Source organism: Microcaecilia unicolor, chromosome 6 (genome assembly GCF_901765095.1).
Source record: "Microcaecilia unicolor chromosome 6, aMicUni1.1, whole genome shotgun sequence".
Lineage (NCBI taxonomy): Eukaryota > Metazoa > Chordata > Amphibia > Gymnophiona > Siphonopidae > Microcaecilia > Microcaecilia unicolor.
In genome coordinates, this window is record NC_044036.1 from 164293802 (window position 1) to 164319048 (window position 25247).

At 44.9% G+C, this 25247-nt stretch overlaps 1 protein-coding gene across 2 annotated transcripts in view; it reads left to right on the plus strand.

Moving 5' to 3' along the window:
• Positions 1–25247, plus strand: part of PTPDC1 (protein tyrosine phosphatase domain containing 1) — a 92713-nt gene that overhangs the window by 62946 nt on the left and 4520 nt on the right. For both annotated transcript variants that reach the window (XM_030206051.1, XM_030206050.1), the window contains exons 7-8: positions 13820–15078; positions 18798–18983. In XM_030206051.1, coding sequence (XP_030061911.1) covers positions 13820–15078; positions 18798–18983 — 1445 coding nt within the window. The remainder of the gene's footprint in view (positions 1–13819; positions 15079–18797; positions 18984–25247) is intronic.

Genomic DNA, 25247 nt, shown 5'->3' on the forward strand with positions numbered 1-25247 from the left:
CAAGGTCAGATGGCTTAACTCAGGGCTTCACAGCAAGAAAAGCACCAAGAGTCTCTAATACATGGGACAATGATCTTTAATTGTACAGCATAGATGTATCACATAATTTTATTGTATTTATTTTCTGCTATTGTACCTCATATTTTTCAATCAGGTGATCAGTTCAATGTGTCTTACAGGTTTCTGTATTTGGAAATGTTACATAGTTGTTGGAGGTTAAGGCTATTCTTGTTAATGTTTGCTAGAGATGAATTCTCATGGTGTGCCGGATGAAGGTAGATTAATTATGTGGTTTCGTCAGTAGAGAATTTTCTGGAGAAGTTGGCTTTTAAATGTTTCTGGAATGTTAGAATTTAAGGCTGTCTTTGTTGTTGTTTGCTAAAGATGAATGACCCGACATGTGCTGTGTTTTGGCACTGTTACCTTCCTCAGGGGTCGTGTGTGTTAGGGATGTGAAACCAAAACTTTCCTGCCGAATGGCACAGAAATGTAATCTCTATCCTTCAACCAAGTTCGTTGTATCAAACGTAGCATGCCTGAATTTGTTACTTTAATGGGTCACATATTCCTCCTCTGCTGCTTTGGTGCTAAATCCAAAATTTGAACCACATAGTTCGATGTTGCATTCAGTACCAGGCGATGGAAGAGGAAGCTTGGCTTGATGTGCAGCCACTCTTTTCTTTCAGCTCTGATCCTTGCCTGGCAAGGGGGTGGGGTGGGAGGGAGGGAGGGTGTGTGCGTGGTCGTGTATGCATCGGAGGTGCAGCTTTGGATTGGGAGGGAGGGAAGAGAGAGAGCCTGCCACTAAGAGCAGCTACTTTTCACAGCCTGACAAAGTTGCGCATGTTCAGGCTGCAAAACCTAGGTGCCAGGTTCGATATTTTAGTTGCCATGGTGACCTGGCACTGGGAATTGTCGAGGCCTGGTTTAACTAGTGATATCATTTGACTTTTATTTAAAGACTAGTAAAAAAGGCCCATTTCTGATCAAAATGAAACGGGCGCTAGCAAGGTTGTCCCCGGAGGGAGGGTCCTCCTTCCCTTGCTCCCTGCCCCCCTCCCCCCAGTTTCAGGGGCTGGCTGCCCCCCCCCCCCCCCCCCAGTTTCAGGGCCCAGCCTCCCTCCCTTTCCTGTTTCAGGAGCCTGCCTCCCTTCCAGTTTCAGGAGCCTCCCTCCCTTCCCTCCCTCCCAGTTTCAGGGTCCCCCCTCCCAGTTTTAGGGTCTCCCTTTCTCCCTCCCTTCCTGGACACGCACCTTCCGATTTGAAGCTGTTGTGGAGAGGAGTTGTATGTGGCGTCAATTGTCCTGCATGGAGGATGCAGTGCTGTATTGTCAGGAGAGTTGCTGTTTCCGGCAGTGCTGTGTTCTGAGCGGAGTTCGTATATTCGGCATGGCAGGGCAGGTGGGAGGTTGTGAAGGAGAGAGGTGGCAGATGCGCTGAACGCAACTGCCCTCTTCGTTCTGCAATGGGTTGCTGCCTTCATGTTCCACCACCTTCTGCTGTGGGATGCGGTCGCGCGGGTTGCAGCCGTCATGTTGCGGTACCCTCAGGTGGGAGGTTGTGAAGGAGAGAGGCAGCCGATGCGCTGAACGGAACCGCCCTCTCTGTTGTTCAGTGGGTTGGTGCATTGATGTTCCACCACCTTGTGGTGTGGGATGCGGTCGCGCGGGTTGCTGGCGTCACGTTCGAGCACCCTGAGCTCCGCTCAGCTGTTGGCGTATCGAGGAGTGCGGGTTGCGGTCGCGTGTTCTGGAGCAGTGCTCCACCCTCATCGTCATGACGTACTGACGCGAGGGCAGGGCACATAGTAATGGGGAAAATGGATAGACCTTTACAGCGCCTCACACTTCCGGTTGACAGTAATGGGCCAAAATGGATATCTCTGGCGCCTCACACTTCCGGTTGAGGCTTCATTTAGAACGTTGGGGTTGCGAATTATGTCCGGAAGGGGCGTGGCTGGGGGCGGGTATATGAGTGACAGTGAGTGGTGTATGAGTGAGAGTGAGTGTTGCTGACAGCCTAGCCTTCAGTGTTTCCCTCCCACAGAGTGAGCTTCAGAATGTTACAGGTGAGAATTATTAATATAGATTCCTATTTTAGGTTTAACTGATAAAACCTGGTGTAAAAATAAAAAAAAAATCAAATAGGTATTTTTTTAATAAATGCCAGAAAACCCTATTCCCCTAGAACTTTCACCTCTTCTGTGCCTGCTTTAGATTCTCTTGGGGTGATAGTATCTGAGGATTTGAAAGCGACGAAACAGTGTGACAAGGCGGTGGCCGTAGCCAGAAGGTTGCTAGGCTGTATAGACAGAGGTGTGACCAGCAGAAGAAAGGAGGTGTTGATGCCCCTGTACAGGTTGTTGGTGAGGCCCCACCTGGAGTATTGTGTTCAGTTTTGGAGGCTGTATCTTGCTAAGGATGTAAAAAAATTGAAGCGGTGCAAAGAAAAGCTACAAAAATGGTATGGGATTTGCGTTACAAAACGTATGAGAAACTTGTTGACCTGAACATGTATACCCTGGAGGAAAGGAGAAACAAGGGTGATATGATACAGACGTTCAAATATTTGAAAGGTATTAATCCGCAAATGAACCTGTTCCTGAGATGGAAAGGCGGTAGAACTAGAGGACATGAAATGAGGTTGAATGGGGGCAGACTCAGGAAAAATGTCAGGAAGTATTTTTTCAAAGAGAGAATGATGGGTGTTTGGAATGCCCTCCCGCGGGAGGTGGTGGAGATAAAAACGGTAACAGAATTCAAAAATGCGTGGGATAAACATAAAGGAATTCTGTTCAGAAGGAATGGATCCTCAGAAGCTTAGCGGAGATTGGGTGGCAGCACCGGTGGTTGGGAGGCGGGGCTAGTACTGGGCAGACTTCTATGGTCTGTGCCCTGAAAATGGTAGATACAAATCAAGGTCAGGTATATGTGTAAAGTAGCGCATATGAGTTTATCTTACTGGGCAGACTGGATGGACTGTACAGGTCTTTCTCCGAGGACAAGCAGGCTGCTTGTTCTCACATGTGGGTCGATGTCTGCGTCGACCCAGGAATCAGCATTTTGCAAGCAAAGTATAAAAAATGTTTTGCCAGAGCCTTCTGGCGCACATGTGCGGACTGGTTTCCCACATGTCACGTGAGCGCATTCCCTGAGTTTTCTTTTTTCTGCATTGAGGTGCGGTAGGTTTTGATCTCTGCTCCTCTCAGGCCCAGGAAAAGAGTCTTCGATTTTTTCGTTATTTTATTTTACAATTGTCAGTTTTTTAAAAAAAAAGTTCCCGTAGTGTCTTTTACATTTCTTCACCTTTTTAAGCTTTCTTTGTTTTTCGACCCATGTTTGGGTTATCCCCTTTCTTTTTTGTGCCGTTTTTCGGTTAACAGGCACAATTGCGTCTTTTGATTTCGCCGAAGCTGTTTTTCCTTCCATGTCATCGAACACACCTAGCGGCTTCAAACGTTGTACCATCTCAGGTACCGATACCCACGCCTGGTGTATCCAGTTCCTTGGGCCTGACCATAGCCCAGCCGCTTGTAGTCTGTGTCTTCGTATGAAGAAATGGAACCAAGTGTCTCGAGAAGCCCAACGAGAAAGGTTTTTGGGGCGCGGTCCGGTACATCGACATTGGTACCGAGGTCGGCGACATCGACGGAAGCATCGACGTCGGGAGCGGAGGTAATGGCTGCTGAAAGACCAGTTCACGCTGGGAGCAGTGAGGCATCGATTGGGTCTCCACCTGCCTCCTGTTGTGCAGGCCCCCCAGGACCGACCTTCGTCGGACCCGGCCCTAGGAAGCGTGAGGATTCCACGTCCTCGGTACCGAGGAGTCTCGATGACAGGCGTCTAGCGAAGGCGAAGAAGCACTGTCATCGTTCTCCTTTGACACACGGTGCCGGGAGCTGCGGGGCATCAAGGGAATCGGCACCCGAGAAGCGTTGGCGCCGAGAGTATTACTCCCCCTCTATTCAGGAGGTGCCGATGCGTTGGTCTTCTGGCAGCCTGGTGCCTGCTCCCGAGCCTCGACAGATTCTGCCATCCTTTACCAACCCCTTAGCTTTGTCCGACGGCGGCTCTCAACGAGCGCATCAGGGCCCTGCTTCCAGAGCTTCTGGAAGGATTGCTGCGCCAGTCTGCTTCGGTGTCGGGGGTGCTTGCGCCTTCCGTACCATCTGCTGCTGCGGCATCTGGCCCTTCGCCTGTGGTGAGGTCCTCGACCTCGGTGCCACCTGCCACTCAGGTCGACTCCCCTTCGACGTCCGTGGAGGAAGCTTCACCACAGTCCATGTGGGCGTCGACTTCTCGGCACCGCTATAGAGGACTTCGCTTCTCGGCCTCGAGGCAGGCTCAGTGTCGGACTGCTCAGAGGGATATCTTGTCCGATACTGACGATGAGCGTTCATGGGAGGAAGAGGAAGATCCCAGGTATTTTTTTTCTGACAAGTCCTATGGGATTCCCTCTGAACCTTCCTCTCCTCCAGAAAGGAGACTTTCTCCTCCGGAGAGTCTATCCTTTACCTCCTTTGTCCAGGAAATGGCTGAGGCTATTCCCTTCCCTATGGATGTTGAGGATGAGCCCAGAGCTGAGATGCTCGAGGTCCTGGATTATCCTTCTCCGCCTAGAGAGGCTGCAACGGCTCCTTTGCATAATGTACTGAAGGAAGTCCTTATGCGAAACTGGTCGTTCCCTCTGTCTAATCCTGTGATCCCCAAAAAAGCTGAATCCCATTATCGGCTCAATGGTGAACCTGGATTGATGAGGTTTCAGCTACCTCACAGTTCCATAGTGGTGGACTCTGCCCTCAAAAGAGCCAAGAGCACTATGGACTATGCCTCGGCGCCCCCAGGCAGAGAATCTAGAACCTTGGACTCTTTTGGGAGGAAGACGTATGAGGTCTCGCTGCCAAGATTCAGACATACCAGCTCTTCACGAGTGTCCAATTGTGGAACTCGGTGAGGCAACTGTCCAGCTTGGTTGATGCACTCCCTCTGGAGCAGGCTGAGCCTTTTCGCCAGATGGTCAGGCAGCAGAAGGCGTGTTGAAAATTCCTGGCCAGGGGTATGTTTGACACTTTTGATGTAGCATCCAGGATCGCTGCCCAAGGTATAGTGATGCACAGACTCTCATGGCTGCATGTCACTGACCTGGATCATTCGGTCCAGCAGCGGGTGGCAGATGTTCCTTGCCGGGGGGGGGGGGGGGGGGAATAACATTTTTGGTGAGAAAGTAGAGGATCTATGATGCTATGGATTCTCTCTCCCGCTTGGCGTCTTCTGCTACTATGTCCTCATCTAATAGGTTTTTTGGAGGGAAGAGGAATGCTCCCTATTCCTATGCTAGGCATAGGTACACTCCTGCTTCTCGGCAGCCTGCTCAGGCTTAGTCCCAGCGCGCACGTTCTCATCAACAGCGTGCGCCTAAGGCCACAGCGGCTCCCCAGCAAAAGCAAGGGACGGGCTTTTGACTGGCTCCAGTTCAGCATAGCCTCAGTAAACGTGTCCGAACACATTCTCACCAAAGGTGGCCTCTTATAACCTCCGACTGGTGGGTTCTTCAAATTGTCTGGTTAGGATACACCCTCAGTCTAGAATCCAAGCCTCCAAATTGTCCACTGGGAGCTCAGTCCTACAGCTCCCAGCACAAGCAGGTACTTGCAGAGGAACTCTCCGCCCTTCTACAGGCCCAAGCGGTCAAACCCGTTCCACCAGGGGAAGAGGGGCTGGGATTCTATTCCAGGTACTTCCTTGTGCAAAAGAAAACAGGAGGGATGCTTCCCATCCTAGACCTGAGGGCGCTGAACAAATTTCTTATCAGAGAAAAGTTCAGGATGGTTTCCCTATTGACCCTTCTTCCCATGATTCAGGAAAACGATTGGCTATGCTCTCTGGACTTAAAAGAATGCTTACACACACATCTCGATACTTCCAGCTCACAGGAAGTATCTTCGATTTCTGCTGGGAACACAGCACTTTCAGTACCGTGTACTGCCTTTTGGCCTGGCGTCTGCGTCCAGAGTGTTTACAAAATGCCTAGCTGTAGTCACAGCATCGCTACGCAGACTGGGAGTGCATGTGTTTCCTTATCTCGACGATTGGCTAGTGAAGACCACCTCGAAGGAAGGTGCTCTAGAGTCCATGTGAATGACTATTCAGGTGCTGGAGCTACTGGGGTTTGTCATAAATTATCCCAAGTCCCATCTCACCCCAGTCCAAAAATTGGAATTCATTGGAGCCCTGTTGAACACTCAGACAGCTCGAGCTTATCTCCCCGAGGCAAGTGCGGACAACTTTCTGTCCCTGGTGTCCATGGTTCGAGCGTCTCAGCAGGTCACAGCTCGGCAAATGTTGAGACTTCTGGGACACATGGCCTCCACAGTTCATGTAACGCCCATGGCACGTTTACATATGAGATCAGCTCAATGGACCGTAGCTTCCCAGTGGTTTCAAGCTGCGTGGGATCTAGAGGATGTCATCCAACTGTCCACCGACTTTCGGAATTCTCTTCAGTGGTGGACGATTCGATCCAATTTGACCATGGGGCAACCATTCCAAGTTCCTCAGCCACGAAAAGTGCTGACGATGGATGCATCTCTCCTGGGGTGAGGAGCTCATGTAGATGGGCTCCACACTCAGGGAGCCTGGCCCTTTCAGGAAAAAGGTCTGCAGATCAACCTCCTGGAATTAAGAGTGATCTGGAACGTTATAAAGGCTTTCAGAGATCGGCTGTCCAACCAAGTAATCTTAATTCAGACAGACAATCAGGTTGCCATGTTTTACACCAACAAGCACAGGGGCACCGGATCTCACCCTTTGTGTCAGGAAGCCGTCCAATTGTGGCTTTGGGCTCACCGACACGGCATGTTTCTCCAAGCCACTTATCTAGCAGGCGTAAACAACAGTCTGGCCAACAGGTTGAGCAGCATAATGCAACCTCATGAGTGGTCACTGAACATGGGTGTTGTCCGCACGTTCTTCCGAACGTGGGGCACCCCCTTGGTGGATCTTTTTGCCACTCAGATCAAAGGTCCCTCAGTTCTGTTCCAGGCTTCAGGCCCATGACAGACTAGCATCAGATGCCTTTCTCCTACATTGGGGGACAGGCCTTCTGTATGCGTATCCTCCCATACCTCTAGTAGGGAAGACTTTACTGAAACTCAAGCAAGACTGTGGAACCATGATCCTGATTGCTCCCTTCTGGCCGCGTCAGATTTGGTTCCCTCTTCTTCTGGAGTTGTCCTCCGAAGAACTGTGGAGATTGGAGGGTTTTCCAACCCTCATCACTCAGAACGAGGAGTCGGTTCTGCATTCCAACCTCCAGTTTCTGGCTCTCATGGCTTGGATGTGAGAGCTTAGAATTTGCCTCCTTGGGTTTTTCAGGTGTCTCCTGAGTCTTGCTTGCTTCCAGAAAAGATTCCACAAAGAGGTGTTACTCTGTCAAATGGAGGAGGTTTGCCGTCTGGTCTGTCCTACACAGACCCTGCTTGAATACCTTCTACACTTGTTGGAGTCTGGTCTCAAGACCAACTCCGTAAGAGGTCACCTTAGTATGATTAGTGCTTTTCATCGCTGTGTAGAGGGTAAGCCTATCTCTGGACAGCCTTTAGTTGTTCGCTTCATGAGAGGTTTGCTTTTGTCAAAGCCCCCAGTCAAACCTCCACCAGTGTCATAGAATCTCAACGTCGTTCTCACCCAGCTGATGAAAGCTCCTTTTGAGCCACTGAATTCCTGCCATCTGAAGTATTTGACCTGGAAGGTCGTTTTCTTGGTGGCTGTTACTTCAGCTCGTAGGGTCAGTGAGCTTCAGGCCTTGATAGTGCATGCACCTTATATCAAGTTTCATCACAACAGAGTAGTCCTCCGCACGCAGCCTAAGTTCCTGCCAAAGGTGGTGTCGGAGTTCCATCTGAACCAGTCAATTGTCTTGCCAACACTTTTTCCCCGTCCTCATACCCACCCTGGCGAAAGCAGTTTGCATACCTTGGACTGCAAGAGAGCATTGGCCTTTTATGTGGAGCGGACAAAGCTCTTCAGACAGTCCACCCGCCCGGTTGTTTGTTTCTTTCGATCCCAATAGGAGGGGAGTCGTCATCGGAAAACACACAATCTCAAATTGGCTAGCAGATTGCATTTCTTTCACTTACGCCCAAGCTGGGCTGACTCTACAGGGCCATGTCACGGCTCATAATGTTAGAGCCATGGCTGCGTCAGTGGCTTACTTAAAGACAGCCTCCATTGAAGAGATTTGCAAGGCTGCAACGTGGTCATCAGTCCACACATTCACATCTTACTACTACCTTCAGCAGAATACCTGACGCGACAGTCGGTTTGGGCAGTCAGTGCTGCAGAATCTGTTCAGGGTTTAGAATCCAACTCCACCCCCCTAGACCCATTTTTGTTCTATTCCAGGCTGCACTCTCAGTTAGTTGTTTATGGTTTCAGGTCAATCTAAGTTATGTCCTCGCCGTTGCGAGGCCCAATTGACCAATGTTCATTGTTTTGAGTGAGCCTGGTTGCTAGGGATACCCCACATGTGAGAACAAGCGGCCTGCTTGTCCTCGGAGAAAGCGAAGATACTTACCTGTAGCAGGTATTCTCCGAGGACAGCAGGCTTATTGTTCTCACAAACCCGCCCACCTCCCCTATGGAGTTATTTGCTTCTTTTTATGCTTTTTGATTTAACTGAGGGAACGTGCTTACGCGACGAGCGGGAAATCAGTCCGCGCATGCACGGTGCGCGCTGCACGCATGTCAGAAGGCTGTGGCAAAACTTTTTTTATATTTTGCTTGCAAAATACCGATTCCTGGGCCGACGCGGACGTCGACCCACATGTGAGAACAATCAGCCTGCTGTCCTCGGAGAATACCTGCTACAGGCAAGTATCTTCGCTTTTTCTGCTGCCACCTACTACGTTACTATGTTCTTTTATGCCTTTCCATGCTAACAACTTCTCAGCTCGACAAACTTATCTGATTCTGCCAGAAAAAGATACCCAACAAATGGCACCTGTGCCCTGAAAACATTGATAAATACTGATAAACCATCCCCGGTGTAAAAAAAAAAAAAGTCAAATAAGTATTTCTTGGATAAATACCAGAAAGCCCACTTCCCTAGAACTTTCACTTCTTCCCTTGGATCCTCTGTTCTGCTTTTATGATTTTCCATGCTAATGACTTCTCAGCTGAACAAATTTATCTGATTCCACTGGAGAAGACACCCAGCAATGGCACCTGTGTCCTGAAAATATCAATAAACATTGATTTATTTTTTGCACTCTGAAAAAATCCCTAGCTAGTTGGAAAATGAGCACCTAAACTTTAGTTTATAAACACCTCAGAATAGAAGCCCTAATGTATCCTACTTTGTTGAAATAGCAGTGTTTGCTCATACTGTGTCCTACAAACTATAAATGTCAGACGTAGATTAGCAGGGCAAGTATTGACATGAACCAGCTGGCTTGCACCAGTGAGGAGAGAAAAGAACTGATTTCTGTGCTGTGCCAAGTCTGAACAAAGGGAGAAGGATATGAGAAAGGTGACACTAAATATGTCCCAGTGGCAGAAGTGATGAAAATTTAGCTTTAGGTTATGCTGTGTTCCTTTTGGGGTGGAGGGATGAGAAGCAAGCTGCTCCAGGCTACACTGATTTAGGGCAAGGGTGAGGAAGAGATTGTTCCCAGTCACACTATCATGCAGAAAGGAAAGAAGGGAGACAAACTGATAGTGAAATGAGGTTATAATAAAGACATAGGGGTAGGTGCTACAAAAGGCGCCAAAAATATTGGCACTAAGCCCCAATTTTGTAATGGCAATTGCGCACGAAATTGCTGTTATAGAATAGGGCATAAGTTGGTATGCATGCAGTTAACTTTGGGCGTGAGCCGTGTCAAAGACTAGTGTAAATGCTGGTGCCTAAAGTTGGTAGTTGGGTGTGCAAGTGATTAGTATTTTGCGCCCTAGAGAATGTAGGCACTATCCCTCAGATTCTAGATGTCACACCTAGAGTTGCATACAGAAATTTGGGCATGTGCCCTAGATGTGTACACAATTTAAGGGGGCCTTTTATAAAGAGGCGTTAGGGCGCACCAAATCGACAGTACTGCCTGGGTAGCACGCACACCTGGCAGTAATTATGAAGTTGACGCACACTGTTTTCCGCAGTAGAAAATATTTTTCTATTTTCTACAATGGGGAGGTGTCACCGATGCGTGGCTACATTGGTACACGCTTCTTAAGTAACGCGTGACCCTTACTGCTAGGTCAGTGGGTGACGATAAGGGCTCAGGCAGTAAATAGCCACGCGCTACTTTTAATTTTAGCGCACAGTCATTTACTGCCCATTAAAAAAAGCACCTTTTCCCATCTGTGGTAAAAAAATGGCCCAGTGGATACCAAAAACACATGTCCTCACTACCGCAGGTCACTTTTTACTGTGGCTTAGTAAAAGGACCCCTAATTGATTAGCAGCTGCAAAGGGAAGGCGTGAGGGAGCTTTGCTCCAGCCCCCAACAACCCCCACAGGGGGTTGAGGCAGTAGGATGGGGTGACCTATTCATAACAATGAGCTGGGGGGGGGGGGAGGGAGGAAGGGGAGGCTTTGTTAGGAGGCCAGGAGGGGGATCAGTGGGATTTACTATCCTCTTTTAAAAGCCTAAGGGGCCCTTTTACCAAAGAGCAGAAAAAAATAGCCTTCCTTACACGGGTCATTCCCGCTCGCTAAGACCTTTTATACAGCTGGGGTAAAATGGTCGATTTTCTGAATTTTTCAATAATGGCCATGTGCTAATAATGTTCACAATGTAATTTACTTAGCAAGAAAAGTTATACACACTTTAGTAATTGGGCCCCATTGGCATTAAAAAGAGAATAGCACTAGGTCTGTCCATCAATTAAAAATTTTAATTGCACAATTTATCACATAAAGCGGCTCTCTCACATTTCCTCCTGTACAGTGCAATATATAGATAGCAGATGTAAATTCTCAAAACTGATATATTTCAATTACTAAACTAAAAATAAAATCATTTATGTTACCGTCGTCTGGTGATTTTATCTTTCCAATCATCTCGTTCCCTATCTCAGATTCTGCTTCCTTGTGCTCTGAACTCTGCTTCCAGGGCTCCTATTTCTTTTTTTCTCTTTCTCATCCTGCCTTATATCCATCTTTCACATTCAACTTTCATCCATTTTTTTCCTCCTTTTCAATTCTATCTAGTTTCCATCTGTTCTCTTCCCTTCCCTTCCATTCATGGGTACCATCTCCTCCGTTCTCTTTTCCCTTCCCTGGGTACCGTCTCCTCCTGTCTCTCTTCTCTCCCCTCCCTTCCCCCTCTATGGGCACTGTTCCCTCCTTTCTCTCTTCCCTTCCCTTCTGTTCCTCTCCATGGGCACCATCTCCTTCTGTCTCTTTTCTCTCCCCTTCCCCTCCACAGGCACCATCTCTTCTCTCCTTCCCTTTCCCTCCATGGGCACCGTCTTTTCCCTCCCCTCCACTCCATGGACACTGTCTCTTCCCTCCACTCCATGATCACCATCTCCCTTGTTTTTTCCATCACCTATTTCCAGCATCTGTCCCTCTCAAACACATCTCTTTCTCTCTCACTCTCTGTTTCTCTCAACAGATCATCCTGTGCTTCTGAACCCTCCTCCTTCGTGATCCCCATTCTCTTTCTTTCCCCCTTTCTCCCAGCAACTCTTCCTGTGCTTCTGAACCCTCCCCCCCCCATTCCCTCTCTCTCTTCTCTTTCTCCCGAATCTTTTGCTTCTGAACCCTCATCCCTGCTCCCCTGTGGTCTGCATTTTGCTTTCTCTCTTTCCTTATACCTGCTCCTCTTGGCCTTCCAACTTGTCTTCAGCGCTGCAGCAGTGAAGGAATTTTTCAACCGCCTGAAGCCTCTGTAGCGTCCTTCCACCTCTGACAGAACTTCCTGTTTCCCGGTGGGATGCTACAGAGAGAGACTTCCTGCGGCAGCACTGAAGGCAATGTCAGAGAGCAGGGAGGAGAGAATAATCACACTCCACCTCTTCTGGAACGCCCATGCCTCTCCCATGGCCATGCCCTCTTTTTCGATCCACGTGTAAGAATTTATGCATGCATCTTTATAGAATAGCAGTTAGAATTGGTGCCAGTTAGCACCAATAATATTAACGCCAATTATCAGCACTAATTAATTCCATTGCTCACAGAAATTGAGCGCATGCCTAAATTTCTGCGTGCAATTTTGGAGGTGGTGGAAATGAAAACGGTAACGGAATTCAAACATGCGTGGGATAAGCATAAAGGAATCCTGTGCCGAAGGAATGGATCCTCAGGAGCTTAGTCAAGATCGGGAGGCGGGGCTGGAGGTTGGGAGGCGGGGATAGGGCTGGGCAGACTTATACGGTCTGTGCCAGAGCCGGTGGTGAGAAGCGGGACTGGTGGTTGGGAGGCAGGGATAGTGCTGGACAGACTTGTACGGTCTGTGCCAGAGCCGGGGTTGGGAGGCAGGGCTGGGGAGGTGAGGATAGTGCTGGGCAGACTTATACGGTCTGTGCCTGTGCCAGAGCCGGTGGTTGGGAGGTGGGGCTGGTGGTTGGGAGGCGGGGATAGTGCGGGGCAGACTTATACGGTCTGTGCCCTGAAGAGCATAGGTACAAATCAAAGTAGGGTATACACAAAAAGCAGCAAATATGAGTTATCTTGTTGGGCAGACTGGATGGACCGTGCAGGTCTTTTTCTGCCGTCATCTACTATGTTACTATGTTACTATATATAGAATTTGGGCTATATCGCTGTAAGCTGTAAAGCTTTGTTTTGAGTAACCTGAATCTGCCAGACTATAAGCAATGTAATATAAATTCCCTACTAAATAATAAGCTTTCAGAAACGCTTTTTCTGTTATAAAGCTGAAAATATGTGTTATTTGTGTGCTATCCTCCAAAGAGCAGTAAAAAGTAGCCTTCCTTACGTGGGTTATTCCCGCTTGCTAAGACCTTTTATACTACTGGGGTACAATGATTGATTTTCTGAATTTTTCAATAATGGCCAAGTGCTAATGTTCACATTAGCATGTGAGCCCCTACCACCACCTGTTTTGTAGACATGCTAGACCTGTGTTAATCAGCATGTGGCAGTGTAGAATATGCCCACTCTCCGTGTGAGAAGTGTGCACATGGAAAAATGACCGTAGGACACCTCAGCGCACCCCGCAGTATGCCATTTTTTGCTGCGGTTAGATCACGTAAGTGCTTACCACAGCTTTGTGAAAGGGCTTCTAAATAAGGTTGCCTTTTTATGGGGCGCATATTACACAATATGTGGGTACCATGCATAAAATACTCACACATTTTATACGTTTTCAGAGTAGGTGTAAACTGGTGAGTGGGCATTTGTGTGCTGTTATAGCTAGGCGCTTGTTTATAAAGGCACATAGAGGAATATTTTCAAAGCACTTAGACTTACAAAGCTACATAGTAACCTATATAACTTTGTAAGTCTAAGTGCGCTGAAAATGAGCCCCATAGTCACCTATGTTGCATTATAAAATAGGCTTAAAATAGGTGTCTTTTTCGATTTCACACATAGGCATCTTGTTCTAAAATTTATCCTCAATATGGCTATTGAAAATTGCTCCCAGATGGGACAAAAAGCTTTCTAAATCAGGTTTATAATCTTAATCTTTACTTAAAATTTATGTATTGCAAACACCAACATGTTTGTTCAAAGCTGTTTACAACATAACATTCATAAAAATTAGACTAACAGGATAATATACGGTAATCTTAATTAGTATGTTTACTGAATAAAAATAAAAATTGGATATTAACATTGTATTTTACTCTTTTAGGTGTTTTAATAGCCTGTTACTTAATTTTTGCGACAAGAATGACAGCAGATCAAGCAATCCTTTTTGTTCGAGCAAAAAGACCTAATTCCATTCAAACCAGAGTACAATTATTGTGTGTACAAGAGTTTACCCAGTTCTTGATTCCTCTACGAAATGTATTTGCTTGCTGTGAACCAAAGGTGCATTCGGTTACTTTGTCACAGTATCTAATTCGACAGCGACATCTACTCCATGGTTATGAGGCCCGCCAACTCAAATATGTGCCAAAACTTGTTCACCTGGTTTGCAAACTACTGTTGGGCATGGTTGAAAATAAGCATGTGATTGAAGAGGAAGTCTTGGAGATCCCAGATCTCTCAGCTGAAATTGAAAAAACCGTTTCTCAGTTGGCCACAATGCAGATGGACAAAGCATTGGGAGAGGAAATTAATAGAACAGATTCATTGGACCATTCAATAGTAATGACAAAATCTTTTGTTGCCCCTGATTCTGTACTAACTGGTGAACAAGAATTTGACCCTCTGTGGAAGAGGCGAAATGTTGAATGTCTTCAGCCTTTATCACACTTAAAAAAGCGCTTAAGTTATAGTGACAGTGATTTAAAACGAGCTGAATTTCTCCTCGAACAAGGGGAAACTCCCTGGACGGTACCAGCACAAATACCTTACCTTGGCATACTTCAGCAGCAGAAAACTGTGAAACAGTGTTTTGTTTCAAGTGCTGATGAACCTGTACAACAAACACCTCCTCCAAAGGATTTTCGTAAAGAGACCTTGGTGCACAACACTTTTTCTTTCTCTACTGTAAATAAAATGAACAGTTTAGAAGGGCAGAGGGATGGGTCCCCACTTTTCCACAGAAGAAAACTCTTAAAGGAAATTCAACGGAGCAGAACATTTTCTGCAGGATCATCTTCCTCAAACTCTGGAAAGCCAGATATACTAAATTATGATTTTGGAGGCAATGTACTGCCAAAAAAAGTTGCTCAAAAAGACACATGTGGAGATGGTGACATCAAAGAGAGAATTTCAGTTTATGGCATAACAGAATATGCATTTCAAGACAGTGGGTCTAACACTACAAAGGCAAAATTTTATGTTGGATGTGAAAGTCAAGAGAAATTTGAAGAAAATCCACATACTGTTTTGCACTCAGAATTAAGCATTGAGGACAGAAGAATGTTAGCAGCTAAAGCACTTGCAGAAAAAAATGAATTTGCTCATGAGGAAGAAAGAAAAGAAAAGGTTAAAATGTGGCAGGTACTTTTTTGTACATATTTATGAACACCGAACAACAGCAAGATACTGTGAGGCCCTGGGCAGCATGTCTATTAAGTAGTCCTCCCATCCCTTTAAATGTAAAAGTTTGACGTTTCAATATATCAGAGGTGAAAAACAAAACTGGAAAAAATCAGTAGCTTTTTTTGCATGAGATGCTCATTCTTCCACTTATCTCTTTTTTAGTTAAAAAAAATCAGTATATCTTAATTCTCTTTGTATTATCAATTGGCAAGCACTATTAGGGACGATTTTACCACGCAATAACTGCAACTTTTACGTGGCACTTTTTGAGGCTTTCCCACTTTTTATTGCAGGTTGTGCACTAATATTCCCATTAGTGTGCATTACCTCCCAATGTTAAAGCAGGAGCACTTAGTGCCTCCTGAGTAAATTCTCCCACGTTAACTGTGTGTTAGCCAAATTAGCATGCAGTAAGTATAGTGTGGTGGGTAGCTAACGTTTTCCACACCCAGCCCCCCCCCTGCCCATGCCAGGGCCCCCGCATAGAAAATTCTGAAAAATACAGTAATGCGTGGTAACAGACAAACTACCCAAAAATGCTTTATTTGAATGGCGTGATACATGCAAAAATTGAAAAGGTTGTCTGGACATTTTGACATTCCCCCCCCCCCCCCCACCAGGACAAGTGTGAAAACCACTGCTGAAACTTGTTTTTAGTAATAATTGCTTTGTGCCTTGTTTCTCTTCCCAGTTTTGAAGGCACAAAATACCAGCCTGGTTTTCTGGACAGCCACAGCAAATATATATGAGCTAGATTTGCACACATTGGAGATATATTGTATGCAGATCTAATGAGCATTAATTGTAGGTATACTGAAAACCAGCCCAGTTAGGTATGCATCCAGGACAAGTATGGGAAACACTGTCTTAATTTCACATGGCAGTTGTCACTTGGATCTCTGTCATGCATTTGTTGGTAGAAGATATAAATCAGTTATAGTGAATATTTTCTTTATTTGCTCCACTATATTATAAGCAGATATTAGTAGGAATACTACTACTACTTATCATTTCTATAGCACTAATAGACATACGTAGCGCTGTACACTTGAACATGAAGAGATAGTCCCTGCTCGACAGTCATTTTCATTAGGTACAGGGAAAGCTTAACACTTTTCTATGGGCATTAGTGTGATTACTGTGATCCGCTTTGAACTGTATGGTATGGAGGGAATATAAGAGACGTAATGTAACATATTAACCACTCTAGCTTCTAGCCTACTCAGTTCTTGAACTACCTGTTCGTTCTTTTTCTTACAAAAAAAAAAGCTGTTATGCAGCTGAAGCATAAAGTAAGTTAGCATCTTATTATGGGCTTCTTTTACAAAGCCACAGTACGGCAAATGAGAAGAAGCCCATTCATTTCCTATGGGCTTCCTCTTATTTGCTCTGCGGCTTTGTAAAAGAAGCCCTATATATATATATATATATGTATTCAGTGGGGCTATGCGTTTGCGTAGCACTGATGAATATACATTTATGTATCTATTAGGCCTACTGTATAACTGGAAAAAACACAGCTATTAGGACATTAAACCCACACAAAAAAAGGGGACAAATAACAATAAATTGAATTGAGGATCATCAGCAATCTCATACCGGTATGGTGATTGAAAAAATGACCACTTTGCCAAATTATTTAAGCAAACAGGGTCATCACTTGGTCCTTAACTCCCCTTTAAATAGGCACCATTACCTAAAAATATCAGTATCCAAAACTAGCCAAAATTACTTGAAACATTTATGTTTGGCACAATAGACATAACGGATCATTTATCTGTACAAGCCATTCGGATCCTTGTAACAAATGCCAGCTGCAAAACTTAAATTCTGTTTTCAAATGTCAAAAAACCCAGCTGGACTTGTATTCAAAATTTCTTCAAAAAGTCCCCAACATGGTCCATATTTCGAAAAGCCTCTGTTTCAGGAGGTAATCCATAATGTAAAAGCACCATTATCTCAGAGGTGTGATAAAATATCAGTGTGTTCTAAAATAAAAGAAGAGCGGGTCACATGATGTCTTCCTTCACCAATCAAAATGAATTTTAAATTTAAATGCAAAATGTATTTACCTTTATAATAAAGAATTCCGCTCACTCTCAGTATTAAGACCAACAAGGACAACTACATTTAAATGGAAAAATCAAGTTTCATTTTATTTGATATACTGCTCAAAAGTCAAAACATTCAGGTGGTTTAAGTAGAAAATGTAATCAGAAATAGAAAAAGTGGAAATATAACTACTATATAGAAAAGAGATAGGAAAGATCAGTCACTCTGTCACTGTGCCTACAGCACTCTGCGTCCCCCCTCCCCCTGCCTGCAGGTCCTTAAGGCTGACCATAGAAGGATTCAAGATCAAATTAATCTTCAAATGCCTTTTGAAAGAAATATGTCTTCAGCAAAGTTGAATTTCTGGTGTGACGACCCTAAACGTTGGGCCGCAGGAAGCTTGTTTCACAGAGTAGGGCCAAGAGTAAACAAAGAACCCTAAATTTATAGAGGAGAAACTTGTTGGAAAGATGTGATGGTTAAATCCAAAATATTCTGTGAAGATAGCATAGCATAGATCTCCCCTCCCCCTGACCCAAACTTGTTCCACAATACACAATGAAAAATCTGACAAAACACAATGTGTAATAGGTGCCTGCAGTGCATATATTGAAAGACGGTTATGGTGTTCTGCCAATCTGTTTTTCACATGACATGAAGTGTGCCCAACATACATTTTACTACTACTACTTAACATTTCTAGAGCGCTACTAGGGTTACGCAGCGCTGTACAATTTAACAAAGAGAGACAGTCCCTGCTCAAAGAGCTTACAATCTAATAGAACAAGGACAAGCCAGTATATAAATTTACACCCATGGAATCATAAGATGCAGTTGGCGTTTGTTACATCGCATCTGACTAATTGGATTGTACAGATAAATGATCTGTTATGAAACTTTGATTTTTGGCACAGTAGACAAGTAATTTTGGGTAGTTTTGGACACTGATATTTTTAGTTAATGGAGCATATTTAAAGTTGGGCTAAGGATCAAGTGATGTCCCCCTTTTTTTTTTCTTAAAGTAAACAATTCGGAGGTATGATCATTTGTTTGATCACTATACCAGTATAAAATTGATTGATGGTCCTTAATTCAAGTTTTTGGTATTTGTCCCACTTTTTGTGTGAATTTATTGTCTCAATAGCTGTGGGGTTTTTTTTTAAAGATTTTGCTAATGGGTTGGATTCTCTGGTTTTCCTATTTGCTGTTAACTAGCCTAATTTGTCATCCAAAGAGTACTGGAATGTTGCTGTTCTCTAAATAACTTTTGCACTGCCCCCAGTATACGGATAGTTTTTATCCGTATAACTCACCACAGTGTGTAATGGATAGAAGTTCTCTGCATAACCCATGGAAATCAAACAAAATAAAAAAACAAAAAGAATTATGTGCACCGACAATATAATTCTCAACATAACATAACATTTATTATTATAGCTCACAATACCTCACGATTCAATGTGGGTTACAAAAGAAAAAGAGACTGAACAATTCAGGAAATATAATATTATACAAATAGCATAGAAATGATTTATAGTACATTTTCCTTTGAATGCATCTCAGGTCTCCATTTTAAACAAAATATTCTATGGGTGTTTTTAAAAAAATATTTCTGATTCCCTTAGAAAGAACTAAACTCTCGAGAAGGAGCGTGGGATAAGATATGCATGGAGCGAGATCCTTTTATACTTTGCAGTTTGATGTGGTCTTGGATTGAGCAACTAAAGGAGCCTATGATAACAAAAGAGAACATTACCACGTTGGCAAACAAGTGCACAGAACCTCAGGGTGCACTGAACCTCCTAGAAAAGGTAATTATAAAAGCAGAGAATATGGTGGCAAATAAAGACCGTAGAACCCATCCAGTCTGCTTGTTTTATTTCCTGAGGCAATAACATATGTATGTAATAAATTTGTCCCTGTCCAGCTGTGCTGCAGCTAAAACTTGTGCAGATATTCAGATAATTGGCAAAGTTTGGAGAAGGTAGTGTGCATCTAAGAATGCACAACATTACAGCAGTGGCAGACCTTCCAATAATCAAAGTAGGCTACTTCCTGTGGGCAGTGGCTGTACCCCCATGGAAATGGTGGTCCTGCATGATCATGGCCTTATTTTATATAGGCTGACTAGTGGGAGAAAAGAGCAGGGAACTCTTCAGGGCTATAGCAACTTGTGATTTTGGATAATCAGGAAACCCCATTTGGTAGCTATAGCTTTGAAGGGTTGACATCCCTAGCAGATCTGATGGCAGGTGATTATCCTAATGTATAGAGACAGATAGAGTGTTAAATCCACTACTGCATTATAGTCTGCATTAAACTTCCTTAGTGTAGATTTTCAACTGCATTAATGAGCATAGACTTGAACCCCAACAAACTCTACTAGGGTAAGGTCCATGGATTGAACCATAGCAGCTGAAACCAGCCATTGGACTCACCCTCAAGGAATGCGGGCCATGGTTTGCCCCACGGGGAGTTGGGGCCTATCCCAAAGAAGCGCCAAACCATCCTACACCACCATCTGGTGGAGATAGAGATCTACTGACAAGTTCTAGGCTACATCAGTCTTTATACTGGTGATGTCATTGGAAGAGTCAACTCCTCTTCCTCCATCTGCGGAGAGGGGGGGGAGCACAATCAATTGGACTGGCCTGGTCTAACAGGATAAAAATGAATAACATTTTGACACCACAATTTGATCAGAACAAGGAATTTTCAGTACATCCTTAAGGTAGACTTTCACTGTGATATCAGGAAACAGTTAATAAATAGAAGGAAAATTCAAGAGCCTTACGTTTCTTGCCATGGTGTATTCTCTAGAGAGCCCCTCATTTAGAATGCATGCTGAGACTATCCTTAATCTCAGCGACACTAGCAGTTTGGAATGTGACAACCTGAGGTTCCATCAGAGCAATGCATTTATCCACAATACTCAATTTGAGAACCAGTTCTTCAAGCTTGGCCATCATTTCTTTAGAGAAGGTGCCACTGTTCTTCAATCATCCACTAAAGAAATTTGATTGGAGACAATATCAAGTGCAGTCCATAATTAATTTTACTTTGAATGCATTTGAATCCTGCTTTCAAATGAGTCCTGAATGCCCAGGTAGGTCCACCATTTCAGATGTTTGAAGCATGCTTCTCTAAAGGATTTGACCTTGTAGGCAGTCTTTCTGGCTGCCATTTATTCAGCCAGATGCATTTCTGAATTGTGATCATTAAATGTACAAAGTTATCAATGTGAGCTATTGTTAAGTCAGGTTATCTATATAAATAATTCCCACCTCCAACGTTCTGAAGCTCACTCCGTGGCAGGGAAGCACTGAAGCCCTGTACTGTTCCTAGGCTAGGCTGTCAGCACCACTCACCCTCAGTCATAGGCCCGCCCTCAGCCACGCCCCATCCAGACATAATTTGCAACCCCAACGTTCTAATGAAGCTGGAAACCCAAAAACTCCAACTTCCGTAGTTGTGTAGATCCCCATAGTGTCTGCCCCGCCCTCGCGTCACAACGTTATTGCGTCGAAGGCGGAGCACTGACACTCACCCAATCCCATCGCTCACCCGACTGAGAAGAGGCACATGAATGCAATGCGATGCCGCGAGCAGCACCCTACGACTAACGTCACCCTCTCTAGCCGGCACAGCAGCAAAAGTCAGAGCCTCAGAGAACCGAGGCCACTGTCTGCTAACTGCGGAGGATGCATCCCACATGGCTGGCAGCTCCTCCAAAATCGCAGCACACCGCCATTCCTGCGTGCCTGAACACACAGCCTCAACCTCTCCGCCAGCAACACCAGGCACATCAGCCATCGAACACCCTTCCCGACAAACATCACACGCTGTTCTCCACCTCCCACAGCGGCAGCAATGCTTCACCAATTATGCCACCATTAAAAAACAAACAAAAACCGACGCTGCAACGGAGTAACAAGGGGAACCAAAAAACAAAAAAAAACCCCGGAAGGAGCAAAGGTAAACAGGCAGAAGCTGGAGCCGCCTCACTCTCCCACAAAGGTAACACGCACTGAGAAACTGGAACTCCACCACAGCAAAGGCCAGTATTGGTTTCTTTTTCTCATAACTCAATTTTCTGAAGAAGGTCACGCAGCTGCAAAAGCTAGAGAGAATAGAACAGGTGGGGGAGGGGACTCGGTGGATATCAAAACTAAACAGGTGTATCCCCTAAACTTGCCACCACACTGCCACACACCCACGGCCAAACCACAACACACACACTCCCACCCAGTCTCACTCTGTCACACACACACTCGCACATTCACTCTCTCTCACACAGTCACTGTGACACACACTCTCTTAAACATACACACTCCGAGGAAACCCTTGCTAGCGCCCATTTCATTTGTCTCAGAAACGGGCACTAGTTTTACCATAAGTCAAGTTATTTTAACACAAGAGTCCCATTTTGTGCAATGAGACTGGTAAAATAACCTTTCTTAACAGCAGCCCACGTTGATCACTTCACCCCTTAATGAATTTACTAAATACTAGTAAAAAAGGCCCGTTTCTGTATGAAATGAAACGGGCACTAGCAAGGTTATCCCACCCCTCCCTCACTCTCTCTCTCTCTCTCTCTCTCTCTCTGTCCCCTCCAAGGCCCACGGCCCCCTTTCCTCCCCTCCGATTTCCATGCCATCCTCCCTCCCCTCTCCCACTCCCCTGCAACTCACCACTTTGTCCATAAGTTTCCAGGTGTTCTGTACGGGCCTGTTTTATTTTTTTTTTAACAGGTGGTGCATTCCCCCCTCTCCTTGAGTTCCAGGCCCCCCTCCCTCCTTCCCCCATCCCTCTCCCCCCTCCGAGTTCCAGACCCCCTCCCTTCCCCCTCCGAGTTCCAGACCCCCCCTCCCTCCCTCCCTTGCTGCTTTTGACTTGCAGCGGTTGGGCGGGCAATCTGGCGGTTTATTTAGGTTTGGGTTTTTTTTCAGTGCGGGCTGCAGATTGTCTCGCGCTCCTGGGTCGGCGGGCTGGCGTTTGCATGCGTGTTCCTGTGCGGGCGGGCTGGCGTTGGCGTGCTGTATCACGCTGCCTAGAGGGAGATGTGGGCGCTGAGCCGGGGACCCTGGGCTGCATGCTGTAGGACGTGCGGGGCAGTAGCAGTGGCGATGGCCATTGGCGCGTGAAGGATTCGAGGTGGCACAGGAGAGAGCGGCTTGTGAGCCAGGGAGTTTTCCTCTGTTTTTTGCCCTTTCTTTTTCTTTGCTTTTATTTTCCCTGTACGTTCGATGAAGCTGCCTGTGCCCGCACTGCTGTTGACGTCATCCGAGGCTTCAGTCCCAGGCACAGCCAATCAGAATGGAGGCACGGATTCAGGCAGCTTCATGGAACGTTCATGGTGCAAATTATTATTTAGGACAAGTCCTGTTATTTTCATTGGGGCCTATTTACTTAGAGGATAATTCTGTAAAGGAGAGCCTATTTATAGATGCCAAGAACACACCTACTTGGACTATATAAATAAAAGTAGAGGTGAACTTTTCTTTATAGAACACTAGTGTAACATGCCAAATATGTATTTATATTACAGATACAAGCATTTACACTAGCCATAGAACTGATGTAAATACTCACGCCTAACTTACAGTATATGTGTGTGCATTCTGCCCATGAGACTGCCCGCCTGCCTCTAAAGTACATGCCATCAAATTTTGGCATGTACTTACAGAATAGTGCATGGTCGGAAAAGGGTAATTTACACACATATATGACTAGAAAACTGGCATTTTTATGCATATTCTTGCCTCCTAAATCCAGACTGCTCCTTGTAGAGTTATCCTCTTACGAGGCAGTTCTATAAACTAGGCATTTAATGCTTATGTTCATGCTACAAGCGTGTTTAGAATACTAGCATATGCACTCCTATATGTTCACACGTGTACTTGCCAGCATTCTAAGTGCTGTTTTCTAGACGGATTAATTCTCGCTGTGTTTTTAATCATTTTTTAATGATTTATTTTGATAAGTATATCTTCCCATGATCTACCTGGCTATTACCTTATTGTTAACTGGAACTTGCAGTATATAAGCTACTGTATTGTATCTTTCCTTGCATCGTATGTATTTGTAAGGGGGGGCATACACATGGGCAGAGTTTTGGTTCACATGAAAGCTCTATTTGGGCTTTTTAAAGTCCTAGCACCTTTATAATATACAGATATTCTACATGAGATACATTGACTCCTGAGGCAGGTATTTTGTTGCCGAAACACGGTTCCATGTCAAGTCTGCATGTATTTGAAATCTGTTTAATACATTTGCTGCAATCAACCTCTGAACTACATTGGTTAATTGGTTGGCTTATGTCCCTTCCCTACTCTCTTGTTTTTGCAGATCATGAGTGGGATATAAGCGGGGCTCCCACTTATGCACATAACTTACTGAATACTGTAAGTTATGTCTGTCACTGCCTCCTTTTAGGTGAGAACCTATTGTATAATGGGCTCTGGGTGCCCGGATTCTGTTCTAGAATAGTATTTAGGCACCCACAGTTACACCAGATATAGAACTGGTGTAACTGTAGGCACTGAAATGGGGAAAGCATACACATAAGTGACAGTATTCTGTAAGTGGCAGCACCGCCCAGGCCCTCCCCTTGCATTTATGCCACTAAGCATACCCTTACAGAATAGCACTTAGCTGCTTTGCTGTCAGTTGCACATGTGACCATATTCTGTACATTCATGCACTCAAATAGCATGTAAATGCTGGCAACCAGTTCTAGAATTGCTTTTTTTAGTTTATCACCCATGTTAATGAGCCATATTATAGTTGATTTTAGACCGTATGATGATTAGGCAATTTTAGAAGCTTTATCTGCCGTCATTTACTATGTTATTCTTTTAGTTATACCACTGTGGAGGGATCATTTGGTGTATATGTACTAGATGAAGTATTTTATTTGAATATAATTTGGAATTTGTATTGTATTTTGTATGATGTGCGTTTTTTTTCTTTTATTGTAAACCGCTTAGACACAAATGGTATATTGCGGTATAGAAAGCTTAATAACTGATGGCAGTTAGGTGCACAAATGCCAATATTCTGTGACATCATGCTTAATTTCTGGAAACGCCCTTTGACCCGTCCATGCCCCTCGTTTGGCCATGCCCCCATTGGAGCTGCACGCTATGAAATAGAATAGAGAGTAAGGCAGATCACGTAACTCCTAATTACTGGCAATTAAGTGCTTGTTAACACTAATTGATTGTTATTGCCTAATTAGTTAATAAGTTTGCATTCCCAACGTTGAGTGACCTATACAGAATCTGGGGGTATATACCTATAAATTTAATCAGGTTTTGAAATGACTGGGTCAGAATTCCTTTCAAGCAGTCATTAATTTCTAGGCCAGAGGTTCTCAACCTGGTCTTCAGAACCCACCCATCCAGTCTGTTGTCCAGGCTACCCATAATAAATATGCCTAAGATACAATGGAGAAAGTATATGGAAATACATTTGATGCATTTTTATTGTTGTATCGCTCCAGGGTGCGACCGCACCTTGAGTATTGTGTTCAATTCTGATCGCCGTTTCTCAAGAAAGATATAGTAGAACTGGAAAAGGTGCAGCGAAGGGCGACAAAAATGATAGCGGGGATGGGACGACTTCCCTATGAGGAAAGACTAAGGAGGCTAGCTAGGGCTTTTCAGCTTGGAGAAGAGACGGCTGAGGGAAGACATGATAGAGGTATATAAAATAATGAGTGGAGTGGAACAGGTGGATGTGAAGCGTCTGTTCACGCTTTCCAAAAATACTAGGACTAGGGGGCATGCGATGAAACTACAGTGTAGTAAATTTAAAACAGGAGAACATTTTTCTTCACCCAACGCATAATTAAACTCTGGAATTCGTTGCCGGAGAACGTAGTGAAGGCGGTTAGTTTGGTAGAGTTTAAAAAGGGGTTGGACAGTTTCTAAAGGACAAGTCCATAGACCGCTACTAAATGGACTTGGGAAAAATCCACAATTTCGGAAATAACTTGTATAAAATGTTTGTAAGTTTGGGTGGCTTGCCAGGTGCCCTTGACCTGGATTTGCCGCTGTCGTGGACAGGAT